Consider the following 17,344-nt stretch of genomic DNA (forward strand, 5'->3'; position numbering starts at 1 on the left):
TCTTATGATACAGCTGGGAAAACTGCAGTGCCACGTCGGAGATCAAGGCAGATACTGGGTTGCAAACCAATATGACACAACAAGGTAGCAAATACAATGCAAACCATTTTAAAACAATTAACCATTTTTAATCAAGCTATGCAATAAACGACCTATACATTTAACACCAATAAAGTTATCTGTCAGTTCTACTGACAACAAAGTATGCTTTAATAGCACAGCAAGACTGAAGCGAAATCCATCAACTAGCAAACAGCTACCATTAATAAATCAAATTCACAACCAACAAGCAAAACAACTTCTAGGGGGACTGATTAGAGAAACCCATTTGAAAAGGTAGGTTTTCAAATTAGTTTTTCTGAACTTCTGATGAAGCTGTGTCAATGCAATCCAAAGTTTGACTCAAATGCATCACAAGACACTTTCCTTCTTAGGGCACAGTCAAGCTCTTGGGGAGCTGTGAAACTCAGTGCTGTTCAGCAAGTAATTAGACCCAGCTCAACAAAGTTTCAGAGATTACTCACTGGACAACAACAGCGAAATAAGAACTAGCCGTCAAAATATGCAGAGAAACAGACACGCCTCTGCTCCACAGCCGATGTGCTTTAATGAATTCAAACTGGAGTCTGTTTTCAAGTTAGCTCAAGTCTCCTCTCTGGTCTGTGCCTGCTTTGGTCTTCATTTCACTGAAGCCCTCAACAGTTTCAATTCAATTCTTTAAATTCACGAAAAAAGAGATTATAGTATTTCTGGATTTTTAATTATTTGCTAACCTTTCGCATTTATCCAAGGCGACTTACAGAGATTCAGCTGCAGAGTCACTTACAACAACTCACCCGAAAGACAGAGCACAAGGAGGTTAAGCGACTTGCTCAGGGTCACACAATGCGTCAGTAGCTGAGCTGGGATTTGAACCGGGGAACTCTGGTTACAGGCCCTTTTCTTTAACCATGACACCACACGACCTCCTAATTAGTTGGGATGTTACAAGTTACGTTGGCTTCTTGATCTTGAAGATGGTGGGAGCTATTCAATTCATATTAATGAAAGTGGGTCCTAATACCAGCCCTTTTGTGTACCAAGATTATGAAAGGAATATATCTAACAAAGCCCATAAGCAACCAAAATAAATAGTTTCCCATGCTGAACTCTCTGTGACCTTTGTGTTCTAGAGGCTTAATTATGCTGGACCAGTGATAGAATATGTCATGATTTTTCCAAACATTTCACCTTAGCAGGAATCTTAACTTTGTATTCAAGCAGCAGCAGCAGCCTTTCCGGCAGACACAAGAGCGATCACACTTTGTTGCCGTAGTAACGCCCATGCTCAAGATCACGACTCGATATATAAAAAACAATACAGAATTTAATTAGAAGACAGTAAGGCAAAAAAGGCTTTAGCTCCAAATGCCAAGAACGCACCAATATAAATATGTACTGGTTTAGTTAAAAAGAAAAAAGGCAGTTTAGCAGAACTAGCAAACCCAATTGTTTGGGTGATGAACGATTAATGTCAGAGGGAAGAATATTGTCAGTACTGATATATATATATATCACTGCTATATATAGCAGTGTGGAGTAGTGGTTAGGGCTCTGGACCAGAGGGTCATGGGTTCAATCCCAGGTGGGGGACACTGCTGCTGTACCCTTGAGCAAGGTACTTTACCTAGATTGCTCCAGTAAAAACCCAACTGTATAAATGGGTAATTGTATGGAACAATAATGTGTAAAAAATAATGTAATGTAATTGTATGTAAAAATAATGTGATATCTTGTAACAATTGTAAGTCGCCCTGGATAAGGGTGTCTGCTAAGAAATAAATAATAATAATAATAATAATAATAATAATAATAATAATAATAATAATACTGATGTATAGGGACGAAGCGGCTCATTTGTGTTGCAATTGGTTATGAAGGCAGTTAAACTAGTTTGATTTCAGATTGGGAAAATAATAAATTAATCAGATGACAACAAGGGAAGAATGAACCCAAACTTTACAAACTGTCCATGAAGAACACCAGGTAAAATAATGATTGGGACAAGGGGCATGGCTCTTTATACAGTACGTGCACATGGATAACCAGATCGGTGCCAAAAACAGAAGCGGCAAGAACTTTGGGAATGAGACTGGTTTCTTTCTCCTAACATACTTCAATTAACATGAAGGAGGAGTGATTCCTAAATTGGTGCTCAGCTTTGCTTAAGCCCCATTCACACTGGCACTCCTACATTAATGATCCCTCTTGCTGTGCTGAAATATTGTCCTGTTGGAACACCCTTTCACCACTGATCCAATGCCTACCTCAGGGGGCTCTTCAAACCTTTTTAAAATGTCCATTTCACAGTACTTCTCATTTATATATATATATTATATGCATTGTGTTTCACCAAAGCCATGGCATTTAGTTATTTAAAAAAATAAAAAAAATTAAAAAAAGTAAATTATTCATGCCTACACTGAGGGTCATTGGTGTTGATTGGGCTAATTTACCATTGTTGCTTGGATTGCATACAGTATTAAAGTCTGGGTAGGTATAGGTATGTTAAGGTATTTGTAAGTCTTTCCATTTCTGACAGTACTGCATATTTCCAGAGGCATTTGGTTCTAAGATTACTGTCATGCCAAGCAAGTTACACTTAAAAGAGAAAGAGCAAGCCTGCCTGCCATGTATCTATCTGGAATAGATCCAATGTTGTTAAGTATCCAGGGCACCAAGCTGAAGAAACTGGCCCTGCTGGACATGTATATTCAATCTTCTCTATTTGCTGTAGCGCCTGTAAAACCTACATCAACAGCTGAGCAAACAGTCCACAGGGACAGTCAATAAAATACACATTGCATTCTAATTATTCATGATGGGGTCTCTGTGTTGCACCCCAGCAAACAATCACTGTCAAAACCACTTGTGAGGGCATAACAATGAGAAAGAAAAATGTAATTATATACAAGGCATCAAAATGTGATTTGAAGGGTTCTGTTGTGATAAAAAGGCATAAATTGCATTACCCCAGAGAGAGAGAGAGAGAGAGAGAGAGAGAGAGAGAGAGAGAGAGAGAGAGAGAGAGAGAGAAAGAGAGAGAGAGAGGAGAGAGAGAGAGAGAGAGAGAGCGAGAGCGCCTCCGGACTGCAGAATAGCAAGGAGGCGGTCTGCACTGTGTATCACTATTTCTTACCAGGTTGAAACCTTTTTGTGTGTGTTCAAAACGTCTGTTTGACATGAAAATGTATTGTCCATTACACTCGTGAGTGGGTGTGGAGATGGGGGTGGTTTATTCTAATGCTTAGAAACATGGGGTTGACTTACCAATTCAACAAACATTGCATTTTCATTTAACAGCCTTGATGCACTTGTTTGTAAAGCACTTTTATTTGACAGTGAGCACCTCACAGAAAGCTAATTTGCCCCAATTAACCTTAGCAGACAGAATACGCAAGATTCTTTACATGATTACACATGGGTGCTGCGGCATCATTATTTATAAGACTACACACCTCTACAGGTTTCATGGATGAATTGGACAGTTAAAAATGCTCCACAAAATTACAAAGTAGCCTGTCCTCAAATGAGGACAATGGCGCTGAATGGGTTAATGAAAGGTCTAGCAGGGCATACTGTGATTTACTCCATTAAATAGCAGGTTTATTCCCCGGTCAGCATATCAAAGTCTGTCCTTATTGGACTCCAACCCGGTGACATCATTTTCACATGACCTTTGAGTAATTAACCTCCAGATACAGTTTTTGATTTCCTAAATGCCACAAACCTGATTCTGCTCAATACTTCTTAGTTCATTAATCAGGCAATTTAGATCAAAATGCCTACAGCCACTGAGAACCACCCAGGATTCAGAATAAACCATTGAATAACATGGAAATAAAACATGGCATACCTTTCCTAAAGAGAAAGCAGCTTTAAATTGCACTGTATTAGTTTGTTCAGGGATGGAAAGAAGGCTCCTACTGCATAGCGAATACCCCCCATTTCAGGTTTCAATACAAGCTTGATTAGCCCCAAGGTACAGGTAACAAGCTCATGGGCATCTTATTCAACATAGTAAAACCAGGAATGGATCAAACCGCTATGAAATGGGTGTCTTATTTCTATCCCTGTGGTCTTTGCTGCCCACACTTTTTTCTGATGTTTGGGACTTATTACAACTACTCAAAAGCTGTGTTTTTTATGTTATTTGTTTTCTAAGGCTGTGTTAAGGAGGTGTTATTCTTCAGTTCTAGTTTCTTGACACATACCGATCTGTGTCTTGTCTAATAAAATCAAGCATTGCACTTGGCAACCAGAACTGAAGAGCAGCTCCTGAACTCAGCTTAAAGCACCGTTACACAGACAATATTTAAACAACTGCAATCAGAACAACGGATCATTATAAAACGTAAAGGGAACATAATGAAAAAAGAAAAACTGAAAGGTTGAAATGGTAAAATGATTAGTAAATATTGTCCAAGCCCAACAGCGTGCTTGTTTCTGTTTAAGTGTTTCTTTTGAGTCAAAACAAAAGGAAAATAAAACAGCAAATGTTCCATGCAACGTGAAATCATAAAGACATTAACCACTCGCTAACTCAAGCTTAACATTTCCTTCTTTCAAACTAGAGACGCACATCCGTTTCAGTGTGCTCAGCAAAGTATGAATAGTCTGCCATCATTCCGCAACAACATTACAAAGCCTTTCTGGCTTTGCTATGAGAGGTTTGTTTAAGGTTTTCAGGTTCAGAGACATCTTTAAAACAGAACATTTATGTACAGGATCAGAGGGGAAAATACACTGCAAAGGTAAACTTCCTTAGTTACACTGCAGCTAACCATGCATGCATTCATTCATATGCAAAAACAACCCTGTTTGTTCGACAGATATGTATTAATCTGCTTACAATTACCAACGTGTACTGGTATTGTTGTGTTAAAGAACTGAAGGGTTTGTAAATAGTTGAAATAGGGGTCTAGAAATTAATTATTTTCCTGTTTTTTTTGGAATACATTGTTTTGGATAAAAGTCCATAGAAGGAAAATACATATTGCATAAAATTATAAAGGAGTCCATTAAACCATACTTCTAAAGGCAGTGGACTAGACTAATCACTTTGCACTAGTCCAGCTCTAAATTAAATTGTGGTAGAATTGTTGGATTACCAGCTGTAAAGCCAACCTATTTCATTTTCAAAAACTAAAACTGTGCCATGGGCCATTCCAAGAAACACACTGCTCTATTTATTTCCAGTTTCAAAAAGTAAATACTGCAGCTTTATATTCTACTTCTAACTAAGTGGAGCAAACTCTGAACTTGGGCAAAAGCTTAGTGAATGCATCTCTTAATGTCTCAAACTGCACCTGTTGAGGAGTGAAAGTTGTAGATACTTTGTTGAATGTTATAGATACTTTGTGGGACTTTGTATATGTTTATATATATATATATATATATATATATATATATATATATATATATATATATATATATATATACACACACACAGACGTGCTCAAATTTGTTGGTACCCTTACAGCTCATTGAAATAATGCTTCATTCCTCCTGAAAAGTGATGAAATTAAAAGCTATTTTATCATGTATACTTGCATGCCTTTGGTATGTCATAGAATAAAGCAAAGAAGCTGTGAAAAGAGATGAATTATTGCTTATTCTGCAAAGATATTCTAAAATGGCCTGGACACATTTGTTGGTACCCCTTAGAAAAGATAATAAACAATTGGATTATAGTGATATTTCAAATTAATTAGTTTCTTTAATTAGTATCACACATGTCTCCAATCTTGTAATCAGTCATTCAGCCTATTTAAATGGAGAAAAGTAGTCACTGTGCTGTTTGGTATCATTGTGTGCACCACACTGGACATGGACCAGAGAAAGCAAAGGAGAGAGTTGTCTGAGGAGATCAGAAAGAAAATAATAGACAAGCATGGTAAAGGTAAAGGCTACAAGACCATCTCCAAGCAGCTTGATGTTCCTGTGACAACAGTTGCAAATATTATTAAGAAGTTTAAGGTCCATGGAACTGTAGCCAACCTCCCTGGGCGCGGCCGCAAGAGGAAAATCGACCCCAGAGTGAACAGAAGGATAGTGCGAATGGTAGAAAAAGAACCAAGGATAACTGCCAAAGAGATACAAGCTGAACTCCAAGGTGAAGGTACGTCAGTTTCTGATCGCGCCATCTGTCGCTTTTTGAGCGAAAGTGGGCTCCATGGAAGAAGACCCAGGAGGACTCCACTTTTGAAAGAAAAACATAAAAAAGCCAGACGAATTTGCTAAAATGCATATTGGCAAGCCACAATCCTTCTGGGAGAATGTCCTTTGGACAGATGAGTCAAAACTGGAGCTTTTTGGCAAGTCACATCAGCTCTATGTTCACAGACGAAAAAATGAAGCTTTCAAAGAAAAGAACACCATACCTACAGTGAAACATGGAGGAGGCTCGGTTGTGTTTTGGGGCTGCTTTGCTGCGCCTGGCACAGGGTGCCTTGAATCTGTGCAGGGCACAATGAAATTTCAAGACTATCAAGGCATTCTGGAGCGAAACGTACTGCCCAGTGTCAGAAAGCTCTGTCTCAGTCGCAGGTCATGGGTCCTCCAACAGGATAATGACCCAAAACACACAGCTAAAAGCACACAAGAATGGATAAGAACAAAACATTGGACTATTCTCAAGTGGCCTTCTATGAGTCCTGATCTGAATCCTATCGAACATCTATGGAAAGAGCTGAAACTTGCAGTCTGGAGAAGGCACCCATCAAACCTGAGACAGCTGGAGCAGTTTGCTCAGGAAGAGTGGGCCAAACTACCTGTTGACAGGTGCAGAAGTCTCATTGAGAGCTACAGAAAACGTTTGATTGCAGTGATTGCCTCTAAAGGTTGTGCAACAAAATATTAGGTTAGCGGTCGCATAATTTTTGTCTATGCCATTTTCATTTGTTTTCTTATTTACAATATTATGTTGAATAAAAAATCAAAAGCAAAGTCTGATTTCTATTAAATATGGAATAAACAATGGTGGATGCCAATTACTTTTGTCAGTTTCAAGTTATTTCAGAGAAAATTGTGCATTCTTCGTTTTTTGTGGAGGGGTACCAACAAATTTGAGCACGTCTGTATATATATATATATATATACACACACACACAGTATATATTGTATGTAGAAAGTTACATGAGGTTCTTCAGAAAATAAAGGTCAAACCTACCAGTGCTGGCATCAGAATATCTGCGCCATAGACGAAGGCGGCGCCGAGAGTGAAACCCACGGCAACAGGAAGGAACGCGAAAGCCCCATACTTCCCAGACTCCTCTGCCATTTCAATCGCCGGGGCGAGGAGGGACCAATAGGAGGCCGCCAACATCACCTGCCAATCAAAGGAACAGATTAGTTCAGGTCAACCTCATTCTTTCTTGTTTTACCAGGAAGAAAACCTTTTGAGATTTCAAGAAAGTTGGCAGCAGCAACAAACAACCACTCGCATTTACCTACAAAACGGAAATAACATTCTGCACGCAGAGCAAAACTGACAAGAAAATAATCATATTCAATCATTTAAAAAAAAAAAAGAATACATATTTATTTTAAAAACAGCATAGCGTTTCAAATTAAATTGGCTGCTTAAAAGAAGTGGAAGAATGATTTGCCAAGATAATTGGTGCCATTTTCTTGAATCCACATGAAAAGAGGCACTCAAGAGCTGATCTTGTTTGATACTGTATTCCCGTCTGGTATTAGCTCTTCAGTGTTTGGACTGACAGCAAAGGAATTAAAACATCATGTGTGTCAATAAAATGATCCACCGTGCTCAGTGAATCTTGTCTAAATGAAAGCGCTTGGGATGTGATGGTTAACGGCTATGACAACTTTACCCAGGCATAATATGCTGAGAAATCAGAATGTTCGTTCTTTTTTAGATTCTCTGTGTTAAAGCAGGCTGCATACAGTAGAGAACACCATAAAAACGTTAACCCCTTCATATGTTACATGTGTATTAAGTCAACAAAGTGTACATCTTATTTCGCTTAATATTTTTTTTTTATTTTAGCAGTTTCAGGTTTTGTATTAATAATAATAATTTCTTAGCAGACACCCTTATCCAGGGCGACTTACAATTGTTTCAAGATATCACATTATTTTTACATACAATTCCCCATTTATACGTTTTTTTACTGGAGCAATCTAGGTAAAGTACCTTGCTCAAGGGTACAGCAGCAGTGTCCCCCACCGGGGATTGAACCGACAACCCTCCAGTCAAGAGTCCAGAGCCCTAACCACTACTCCACACTGCTGCCCTGTATTCCTCAACTCCTTCTCTGAAAATATATACACATTGTTTGTTTGCTATGTGAAGTGTATATATGAGATGGAAAAAGACTTTAAAAGTCTGTATTATTAGCTTGATTACTTATAGAAATATATCAGTATTGCTCAAAGGAAGGTAAATCAACAGCTGTTGTTTCTACAGTAGCCGTTTTCTTTGCTCTGAGCAAAGCATTTTGGAAAGCAACTCCATTTGAAAGGCTCTGGGTTGAAGCAGCTACAAACTCTGCTCCCCATCAGCTCGGAGCTGTGCAGTTTCTCATGACAGCCTCTCACACGTCAGTGCAGTTCCTTCCATCGGACAGTCTCGGTTTATTCACCCCACCCTGATTCTGAACTTCCTCCATCACTCACTCGAGAGTGTCCTTACGGTGTCCCCATACTGACATTAAGCCTCTGACAGCGTGCTCGCTGTCCTTACTTATATTGAGTCAACTTAACAAAATAGTGGCAGACATTAAGACTCTTTATTCAATTTAAAATATGGTCCTTTGAGTAGCAAGACATTAAAGAAGCAATTCTACAAGTGCATACAAGTTCAGTATTATAATCTTAAATATGTATAAATGCAGTGGGGAGTAGTGTTTCAATGAACAATGGAACTGACCCATTTTAAATCATTGGCCAGAACTCATCTTCTCTGATGCCCTCAACTTGTGCGTAGAAATGCCCTCCCCAAACTTCATCACATTTCAATGAGTAGATCCCAAGTTAGAAGTTACCATGGCACCCACATGCACAGGGTTCTCATAATGATGTCATAATCGCACTGTACCTAAAGGTTACAAATATTTATAGGAAATCTACAGTTCATTGGAATGTAGCCAAATGCAATCCTCAAAGTCTAGAGGACTGGTTAACAGGCAAAATCAGGGCAGCTACCTTGTTCACCATATAGTGTGACGGACAGACAGATGGCACAAATTTCACAAACGGTTTGAGCTGCACTTTGCAGCTGCTTCACTAAGACTGCTGCCTGACACATATCAAGGTTAGTGCTGTCAGCACATTAAAAAACAGTTTTCAAGGTACAGTTAACAGATCAGAGCAGTGCAATACCATTGATCATTTATTGCCATGCCACAAGAAAGAACCCCTAAAAAATTGTGTGCGACCTAAATTCTATTTAATTTCAATTTTATTTAAAGTTTGGGCACAACGTTAAAAACTAAATTTTAAAGCACATTGTTTTTACATTTTTTAAAAAGGTTTGCACAAAGGATGTTGTATAAACAATGGGCAGGACAGATGGTTTACAGCCACCCTCAAGAGTGAAATAACCCCAGCACTCTATGTATTTTCATGTAGCATTGTTTTGTAGAAGGACAATGTATTGAACGTGAAGTATGTTTAAACCTTAATTAAACAGCTGAATTCAGGGAGCCAAAATCTGCATGGCAACGCAGCATCATTTGGAGCTGTGTACCCAGCCATTGTTTTGAAGCTTCAATTACTTTGACAGGACATAAACAAACAGTGCTCTCAAGCAGAGTGCACCGACAGCTCAACGATGAAAGAACATGTCAACCGAGACAGCAAGGAATTATATTCTAGAGTAAAACAGAGCATGATGGTGGGCAAATGCAGCTTTAAAAACCGATCCAACTTCCATGCAGTAGCAACAGTTCACATACAGAAAAGTGAACTTACTGTATGTAGGCGATTTCACTGTCCATTATAATTCATTACGAGAAAGACATTTGAAAAAAAAAAGTTTAAAATGTATGCCCAAAAAACTGTAAACAGACAGGTGTCTTAACAGCCACTTAACTGCATTTTTACTTATACAAAAAATCTTAATTAGTACAGTATAAAAACCAAGCAAAGAGCCTTCAACACAAGAAATGGGGCCAGTGATAATGCTGCTAAATCCTCATAAAAGACAGGAAATTGATTTTAAAATCCACTCCATGTGTCCTGAATTAATTTGTGAACATTATTAAAGCTAAGCAATTGAAGCACTTGCTTGTATCTAACAATTAAGCGCAGAACGGACAGATTTGTCTTGTTTTTAAGAAAAATGATTAATTCCTTTAGGTAGCTTTCAGTCTTCGTTGAGTGTATTCTGCATTTAGGGCTCAGCAGATCTCAAACACTCCAAGCGGTTACCCACACACATGACACGATACCTTGACACACAAGTCTACAAGTGTTTTGTTTTTCTGTTTGAACCTTTACTTTGGCCTTTGTGTTGTGTTTATTTTGCATTCCTGTTTGTTTGTTAAATAATCGTGTGCATCAGTGCTTCTAGTGCAGCTTTCCCAGCCTCCGAGTCTCATTCCTGACACTATCCTGCTACAGTGGTATTGTCGGCTACAACAGATCAACCTACAGTTAAATGTTCCTTTTATACCCTGGAAAACCACTGTAAAACAGGGATGGAATTAACACTCCCATTGCATAGCCGTTTGATCCTTTCCTGGTTTAATAAGACACACCAGCTTGATACCGCTACACTGTGGGGGTAAAATAATGTGGCACACTAAATTTTAAATGAATGAACAATAAAATAAAATAAATAATAAATTATCACTAACGCTTTGGCTTCCCATCCCAATACGCGGTGCCGATAAACAGCAATTCATCCAAGATGATCAGAATACTTGATAGTTTCTGGTCTCCAAAGTGATACATTATTGTTTCAGTCCACAACATGAGTCAATGGCATTTGTCAACAAAATGTCAGATTAATAAAATCCATTAGCTGTCAGACAAAATTACTGCAGGACAAGTTTATTCTTATCTGGTTATGAAATGTGATGGATGGGCAGTCTTGCTAGCCTCGATTCACGTGGCAGATTCTTTACTACACAGCATGGTGAGTGTCAGTGTAAGCTTCCTGAAGTGTATTTCTTAACTTATCAACTTGCTGAGCAATCTTGATATACTGTCTCGCAAGTCTGTAGTTCATTAAAGGATAATTGTTTTATTTATTTGGCAGATGTGTTCTCTGTGCCATGTGCTCCTACAGTGCGGAATTCAAATCCAAAGACAGATCAATGAAAACAAACAAAGACATGAAAATAATACAGATGACAGTTAAACACATCTTCTTAACGTAATCTTGTAGTTGCTGTTGACAACTGCATGTGAACCTAGGTTACCCTTATAGAAGTTTACTGTAGCACAGCAGGGATGGCAATAAGACCATAACCATTGTATAGCAGCTTGATCCATTCCTGGCTTTGCTATGTGCAAAGTCACACCTGAGCTTGTTACCTATACACTGTGGCTAATCAAGCTCATAGTAAAACCTGGTATGGGTTAAACTGTTAGGTAATAGGAGTCTTCTTACCATCCCTGTAAAAGCATAGGGAAGTGTAATAAAGCATAGTGAGAGCATGGTAAAGCACAAGTAAGCATTGTAAAGAATAGCGAGGTTTGGTAAAGCATATTAATAAACATGCCAAACAAGGGTAAACTGCAGTAAGTGCATAGTATAACCATGGAAAAAGCATGGGAAAACTGCAAGAATACCAAGCAAAACTTTTATAAGGGTAGTCAAGCTAATAATACAGTCCTCATTATCTATAACTGAGTAAAGGGTAAGGTGTCATTCTGTTAAAAAATGGCTTGCAGTTTAATGTAAACTTGTCACTCTGTACTATCTGCGTGCCCTAAGAGACCACACAAACCAAATTACATAAACAAGATACACCCTGGAGGATGTTTAGCAATCAGTGGATCGAAAACCAGTTTAGTTAGTATGTTCTGTTTTTACTCCACATAATCAATTTAAACATGTGTATTTATTACACACATGCACTCAGTTGTGTAACAATCAATTTTACATTCAACTCCCTTTAAATGTTGTTTCATGGCAAAGGAGCAAACGCTTTTTTTTTGACAATTTACGTATGAACATTTGGGCACTGCAAAATCTGTTAATGATAATATTAGGCATCTGGCTTCTAACAGCCGTGCACAATTAATTGATTGATGGTGGCCCAGTATACAGCACACACTATCCCAAACGAGGTCGTGGGTTCAAGACATGCCTGAGGGTAAACAAGGCGCACTCCATTTCACAACAGTGTACTGTGCTGACCTTATGACTTGAAACCAAGGGGGCCATCTGCTAGACCATGATGATGATCCCATCTCACGGTCAATAGAGCAGGAATATTGTTGACCCTGGTGCCCTGAGCAAAGTCATCACCACCACTCCCCTCAAAGACACGAGGAAGCGAATGTCTTGTCAACCTATACTAGATTAGCCAAAGTGTAAGAATATTACAATACAACCTGTAGGTCACTGGACACGTCCAAAAACATGAGCCTGGCTCTTCTGCATTGTGGTTAAGAGGCTCAATTGTGTGCGCAGTTAGCCCCCAGCGTCCGTCCTGTTACATTAGTGCCGTGAACGGATTTCTTAGATTGGTTGCAGCTGATCGCCGGGGTCAAAGGGGGGGGTAGGGGGAGTGTAACGGGCAGTGTTCTGTCCCGTCGGTGAGATGAGGATAAAAGCTTTTAAAACCATGAATGCAGACAAGCCTGGCTCTTTTGCATTGTGGTTAAGATACTCGCGTGCGGTGCGCAACCCCTTGCTCATCTCAGAAAATACAAAACAAACTAGATGCCAGAGTAATTTCACATGTGCCCTATATTTACCTTAGAATAACACTGTGTAACCAGAAGGCTTGCAATAAATAAAAATAATAATAATTGAATGGGGGACCTGGTTTTCATTACCGAGCCTCACAGTGATCAAACAAGTTATCTACTGTGTTGCGTCAAGGGTAATTTAAGGGTGCACTAGATAAAACCCTTTGATGTCATCTTTGAAGTAATGTGGACAAAATTGCACAGCACAGTAACAATGCACCCAAACATGGAGACACACATTTACAGGAAATAAATCTGTGCAGACATACACTACCTCTTGACATACTACATGTAATTATAACGAAAGAGGCTTCAGCATGCAGAGATACAATCATACAGTATCTAGTGGACATCAGATTAAAATTGGTCTCTTTGGAAGCCAGGATTACAACTGGATTTTCTTTCCCCATGTGGGACTTTTTATAAAATTAAGTTTGCTCACAATTCCGAGACTGGGACAGATTATTTGCAATTGGTCTGAACCAGTGTACAAGTAAAAAACAACTGTGAATAAAAGGCCTTAACCTTGTAAGATGCAATGGATTTATGTGCCACACAAATAAAAATGATGCTAATTTTCTTATAATTTGCAATGAGGTGCACAAAACAAATGTACTGACAGGTTGGATCTGGTCATCCACATTTACCAGTGGGAGACACAAACAAAGGAACACAAATCTTAAGAAAACTGAGTAGGATTACAGCAATACAAGTGAGGTTTTTTGCAAATATAACTTTTAATGTTTTAAGTGCCAGCAGATACAAACTCCAGATTTAATTTAGCTGTATAGCTGCATCCTTTGATTGGCTTATAATCATCTAACAATCCACTGCAAATCAAGCGTTTGACAATTTGTGTCACTACTTGTAGAGCCATTCTTTGAAATTACCCCTGAATATTGGAGGTAATTTCAAATAATGTCTCATTACCCCAAAAAGAAAATAGAGCCAGGAGAGCATCCAAATCATTAAAACGCTTTTGCCAACAGCCATCAAAACATCCACCAGCTTGCCTGCCTTTAACGCACAGCTGTGTGACCACTGGAACCGTTCTTCGTGTCTTAAATGTGGCTCTTCATTGTCTGAATAATTTTGAAACTCTTGTTGCTGCCTTGAGGACATTTGAAAAATAAACGTTTGATCTCTGGTGGAGTGCTTTAAATGACAGAAAACACACAGAGTCTATATTGATGTGCTAATCATCTTGCATTTCTCAAGGTTACAAAAGTTAACCCCTTAACCTCCATCCATCCATTTTTGACAAATTTAGCCTGACCACACAAAAACAACAAAATGAAATTAACTGGCAAAGCCTCCTACACTACATGCTTTCGGTAGAGTATCTCTAGAGGGGGTATACTACAAATATATAGTCTTTTGTTAGGCTATTTAGTGCCAAATTTAGTGGGTGCTTCTAAGTTTTAATAGGTTTTTGATTATGCCCATGACCTGATTATCTGTCCTCAGCATATTTTCAACCCTTAAGCAAACACATGAATATTTTACATAACATGAAATGTCACAGGTAGAATAAAAAGCCCCTGTATAGCCCAGTTTTGTGGGTTGAACAAAAATGTTTTAGTAACAGTTTTATTTTCACATTCTAAGCAGCAGAAGCGTGGGACTACAATGATGCTATCTGTCTGTCCTTCAATCTGTATCTCATAAGTGACACATAAGGATTGTGGGAAAGCTCAAGGTCAAAAAACTGGTGACAATGAGCAGTTCAATGGGTTCCCATAGCAGAAAAGAAAACCCTCATGTACTTTTCCTTTTAGCATTAACATGACCTTGGTACACTGTGAACAAGGAAACATATGATGAGCATTACTGCAAGAAAAAAACATGATCTGCTTTGTATTATGTATTACTCAGACTTTATTACATTCTGAAAGGCCACACCAACACATTTATAAAAAAGCATTAAGGCTGATATTCTGTTGCTGTGTGTTAACTACAGATTGCATGGGCTTTCATCAGAAAGTGATAATAATATTTTATACTGTTAGTAACATATGGGGAACTGCTTTCAGCTTGCCCCATGCTTTGTCTGGTTGATTGCCCAGGGGAAGTCTGTGTGATCAAGTGACTCACAGGTGACAAAACATGTGCTTGAGATTCCAGAACCTGCTGTGACATTTTAAAGAATTAATTAATCTAAAAAAAATACTACTTATAAAGTAGGGCTATTTTATGAACAAGCATTTGCAAATAAAACTGAATTTTATGTACAATTTTCTAAAATGATTTATTTTATTTCCATCCTAGAAAGAAGTGTGAACCCCTGCTTTAAAATCAATTTATTTGCATCTTATTAGCTTTCTTAACATTATTATTGCCCCTTCTATTGCTCCACTGAGAAACTTTTTTTTAAGCAAAGAGCCAAAAGATCTTCAATAAAAGAAAAGGCATGTCAGTGAAAATATTGCAATTAAACACTAGAAAACCCTGACCCGATATTAACAGATATTAGCAGATATTAACATCAGTCAACAAAGTAGGTGACATGCAAATACAGACAGGATTAATATTCAAACACCTCTTTCCCAAACAGCCCAGAGACAGTAAAGTAAATAATAAATTAACTAGAAAATAAATAGGCTATTTAGGCCTCAGCATACACATCAGGAAAAGGAGAAGTAAAAGTTGACTTACAGCTGTCATTTAGCAAATGACACACTTTCAAAAGACGTCAGTAACATTGATTTATTTATTTTTTCCCTTTCCAGCGAGATCTCGGAATCAAGCCAAATTTTTACCTTAGCAAGAAAGAATGCAATATAAATTAGAACCGAGAGCTCTTTATTATTAGCATGTAAAAAGAAAAGCAGGGAGGCCAGTGAATTTTGCTAGTACTAAAAAAAAAAAAAGGTAGGGCAATATCATACACATATATATATATATATATATATATATATATATATATATATATATATATATATATATATATATAGCATTAGCAGTGCAAAAAATTAGTTTCCAGCTGATAAATCAGGGCTTCCCAACCCTGGTCCTGGGGACCCCATGTGTTTTCCTCACGACGTGTTTGGCGTACTTTTCAGGAAATGCGTTGCTATGCAGTTCTGATTTAGGAAAAAAAAAAATCGGCCGTACCAATGCAGATTACTCAATTCATAGTCATTTAGGGGAGGGGATAGTTAAATGTCCATGTCTGCTTACTCAGTAGGAAAAGAACGAATCTGAATATCATGAGGGGAGCTTCATGCCTTGCCATGAAGATAGAAACATTTAACAAGAGAAATGAATTCACGTGTTGTCGTGCAGGTTCTGAATTACGCTACGCATAAGCTACTTGTTTGTCTGGTTACCTTTCCAACACACACACACTTATATAAAATATAACTTCTACTAAGTACAAGTTTTACTATATACAAGACTGTTGTTAACTCTATTGGACCTGGCAGCCATCAATTCTTTCGTTTTGTACAAGAATGCACCGTGGAAAATATCAGCAGGAGATATTTCATCTTGAAGCTAGCCACAGCGCTTCCGCAGAAACATTTAGATCAGAAAACTGCAAAGCTGCAGTCTGCAGCAGCTCAACCTGGATTCTGCGCTACGAGTGACACACGCAAGAGAAATCATATGTCACTTTCATTTTAGATTAAAAACTACTTTTGTTTTTACAGTTTTGTATGTACATAAACCTGTTTACACACTAGTTTGCTTTGAAATGTTTATTTTATTACAGTTTTTCATTTTTTGAAGTAGTGTATTACATGTGGTAAGTTAGAAAATAAACCCTTTTATGTTTAATTGTTCATTTAAATACAGCGTTTGGGCTGTGCAGATGTTTGATATGATGTGCTTGAATAACACTTTTGAGGTATATCCAATAGTTTGTTTTTCATTTTAATATTGATGGTGTTTAAAATGTACCGGCTGTAGGTATGAGTATAACTGTGGCGGTTCTTTACAGTAGTCCATAAACGTACATTATGTATGTGTGTGTGTGTGTATGTTTTGTACGGCCTTTCTTCTGGAGATTAGGTGAGATTTACATGGGTTTTTACAGCTATTTTTAATCGTAAGAAAGCAATTGACCCTGCCCTTAAAGTCACGCTGCCAAAAGGACATCCTTTTGCTGTTCCACGTCCACGATGTATTCGCGTGACAACGTCACACTGTCGTGACTGTAGATTCGATTTTCATGCGCATGTAAACCAAGCCAATGACTTAACTAGATTCTTAGTTGAACTAAGATTTGCTTAAGACATTTTTACTTGTTTTCAGCTACTAAGAAGTTGCAGAGTTCAAGTCACTTATAAAATGTTACAGCTAACTTGAAATCTGCAACTTTTTAGGAGCTGAAAACAAGTAAAAAGGTCTAATTAAGCAAATTATTACAATCAATGTTGGAATGAATACCAGAAGACACTTGAAGTAAACACGA

General features: G+C 38.0%; 1 protein-coding gene across 3 annotated transcripts in view; it reads right to left on the minus strand.

The window, feature by feature from the left end:
* The window catches only part of LOC117423027 (zinc transporter ZIP11-like), a 138,750-nt gene that overhangs the window by 117,566 nt on the left and 3,840 nt on the right, over window positions 1–17,344 (minus strand). For all 3 annotated transcript variants that reach the window (XM_058989842.1, XM_034038371.3, XM_034038370.3), the window contains exon 5: window positions 7,211–7,369. In XM_058989842.1, coding sequence (XP_058845825.1) covers window positions 7,211–7,369 — 159 coding nt within the window. The remainder of the gene's footprint in view (window positions 1–7,210; window positions 7,370–17,344) is intronic.

The sequence above is a fragment of the Acipenser ruthenus genome, chromosome 17 (genome assembly GCF_902713425.1).
Source record: "Acipenser ruthenus chromosome 17, fAciRut3.2 maternal haplotype, whole genome shotgun sequence".
Taxonomy (NCBI): domain Eukaryota; kingdom Metazoa; phylum Chordata; class Actinopteri; order Acipenseriformes; family Acipenseridae; genus Acipenser; species Acipenser ruthenus.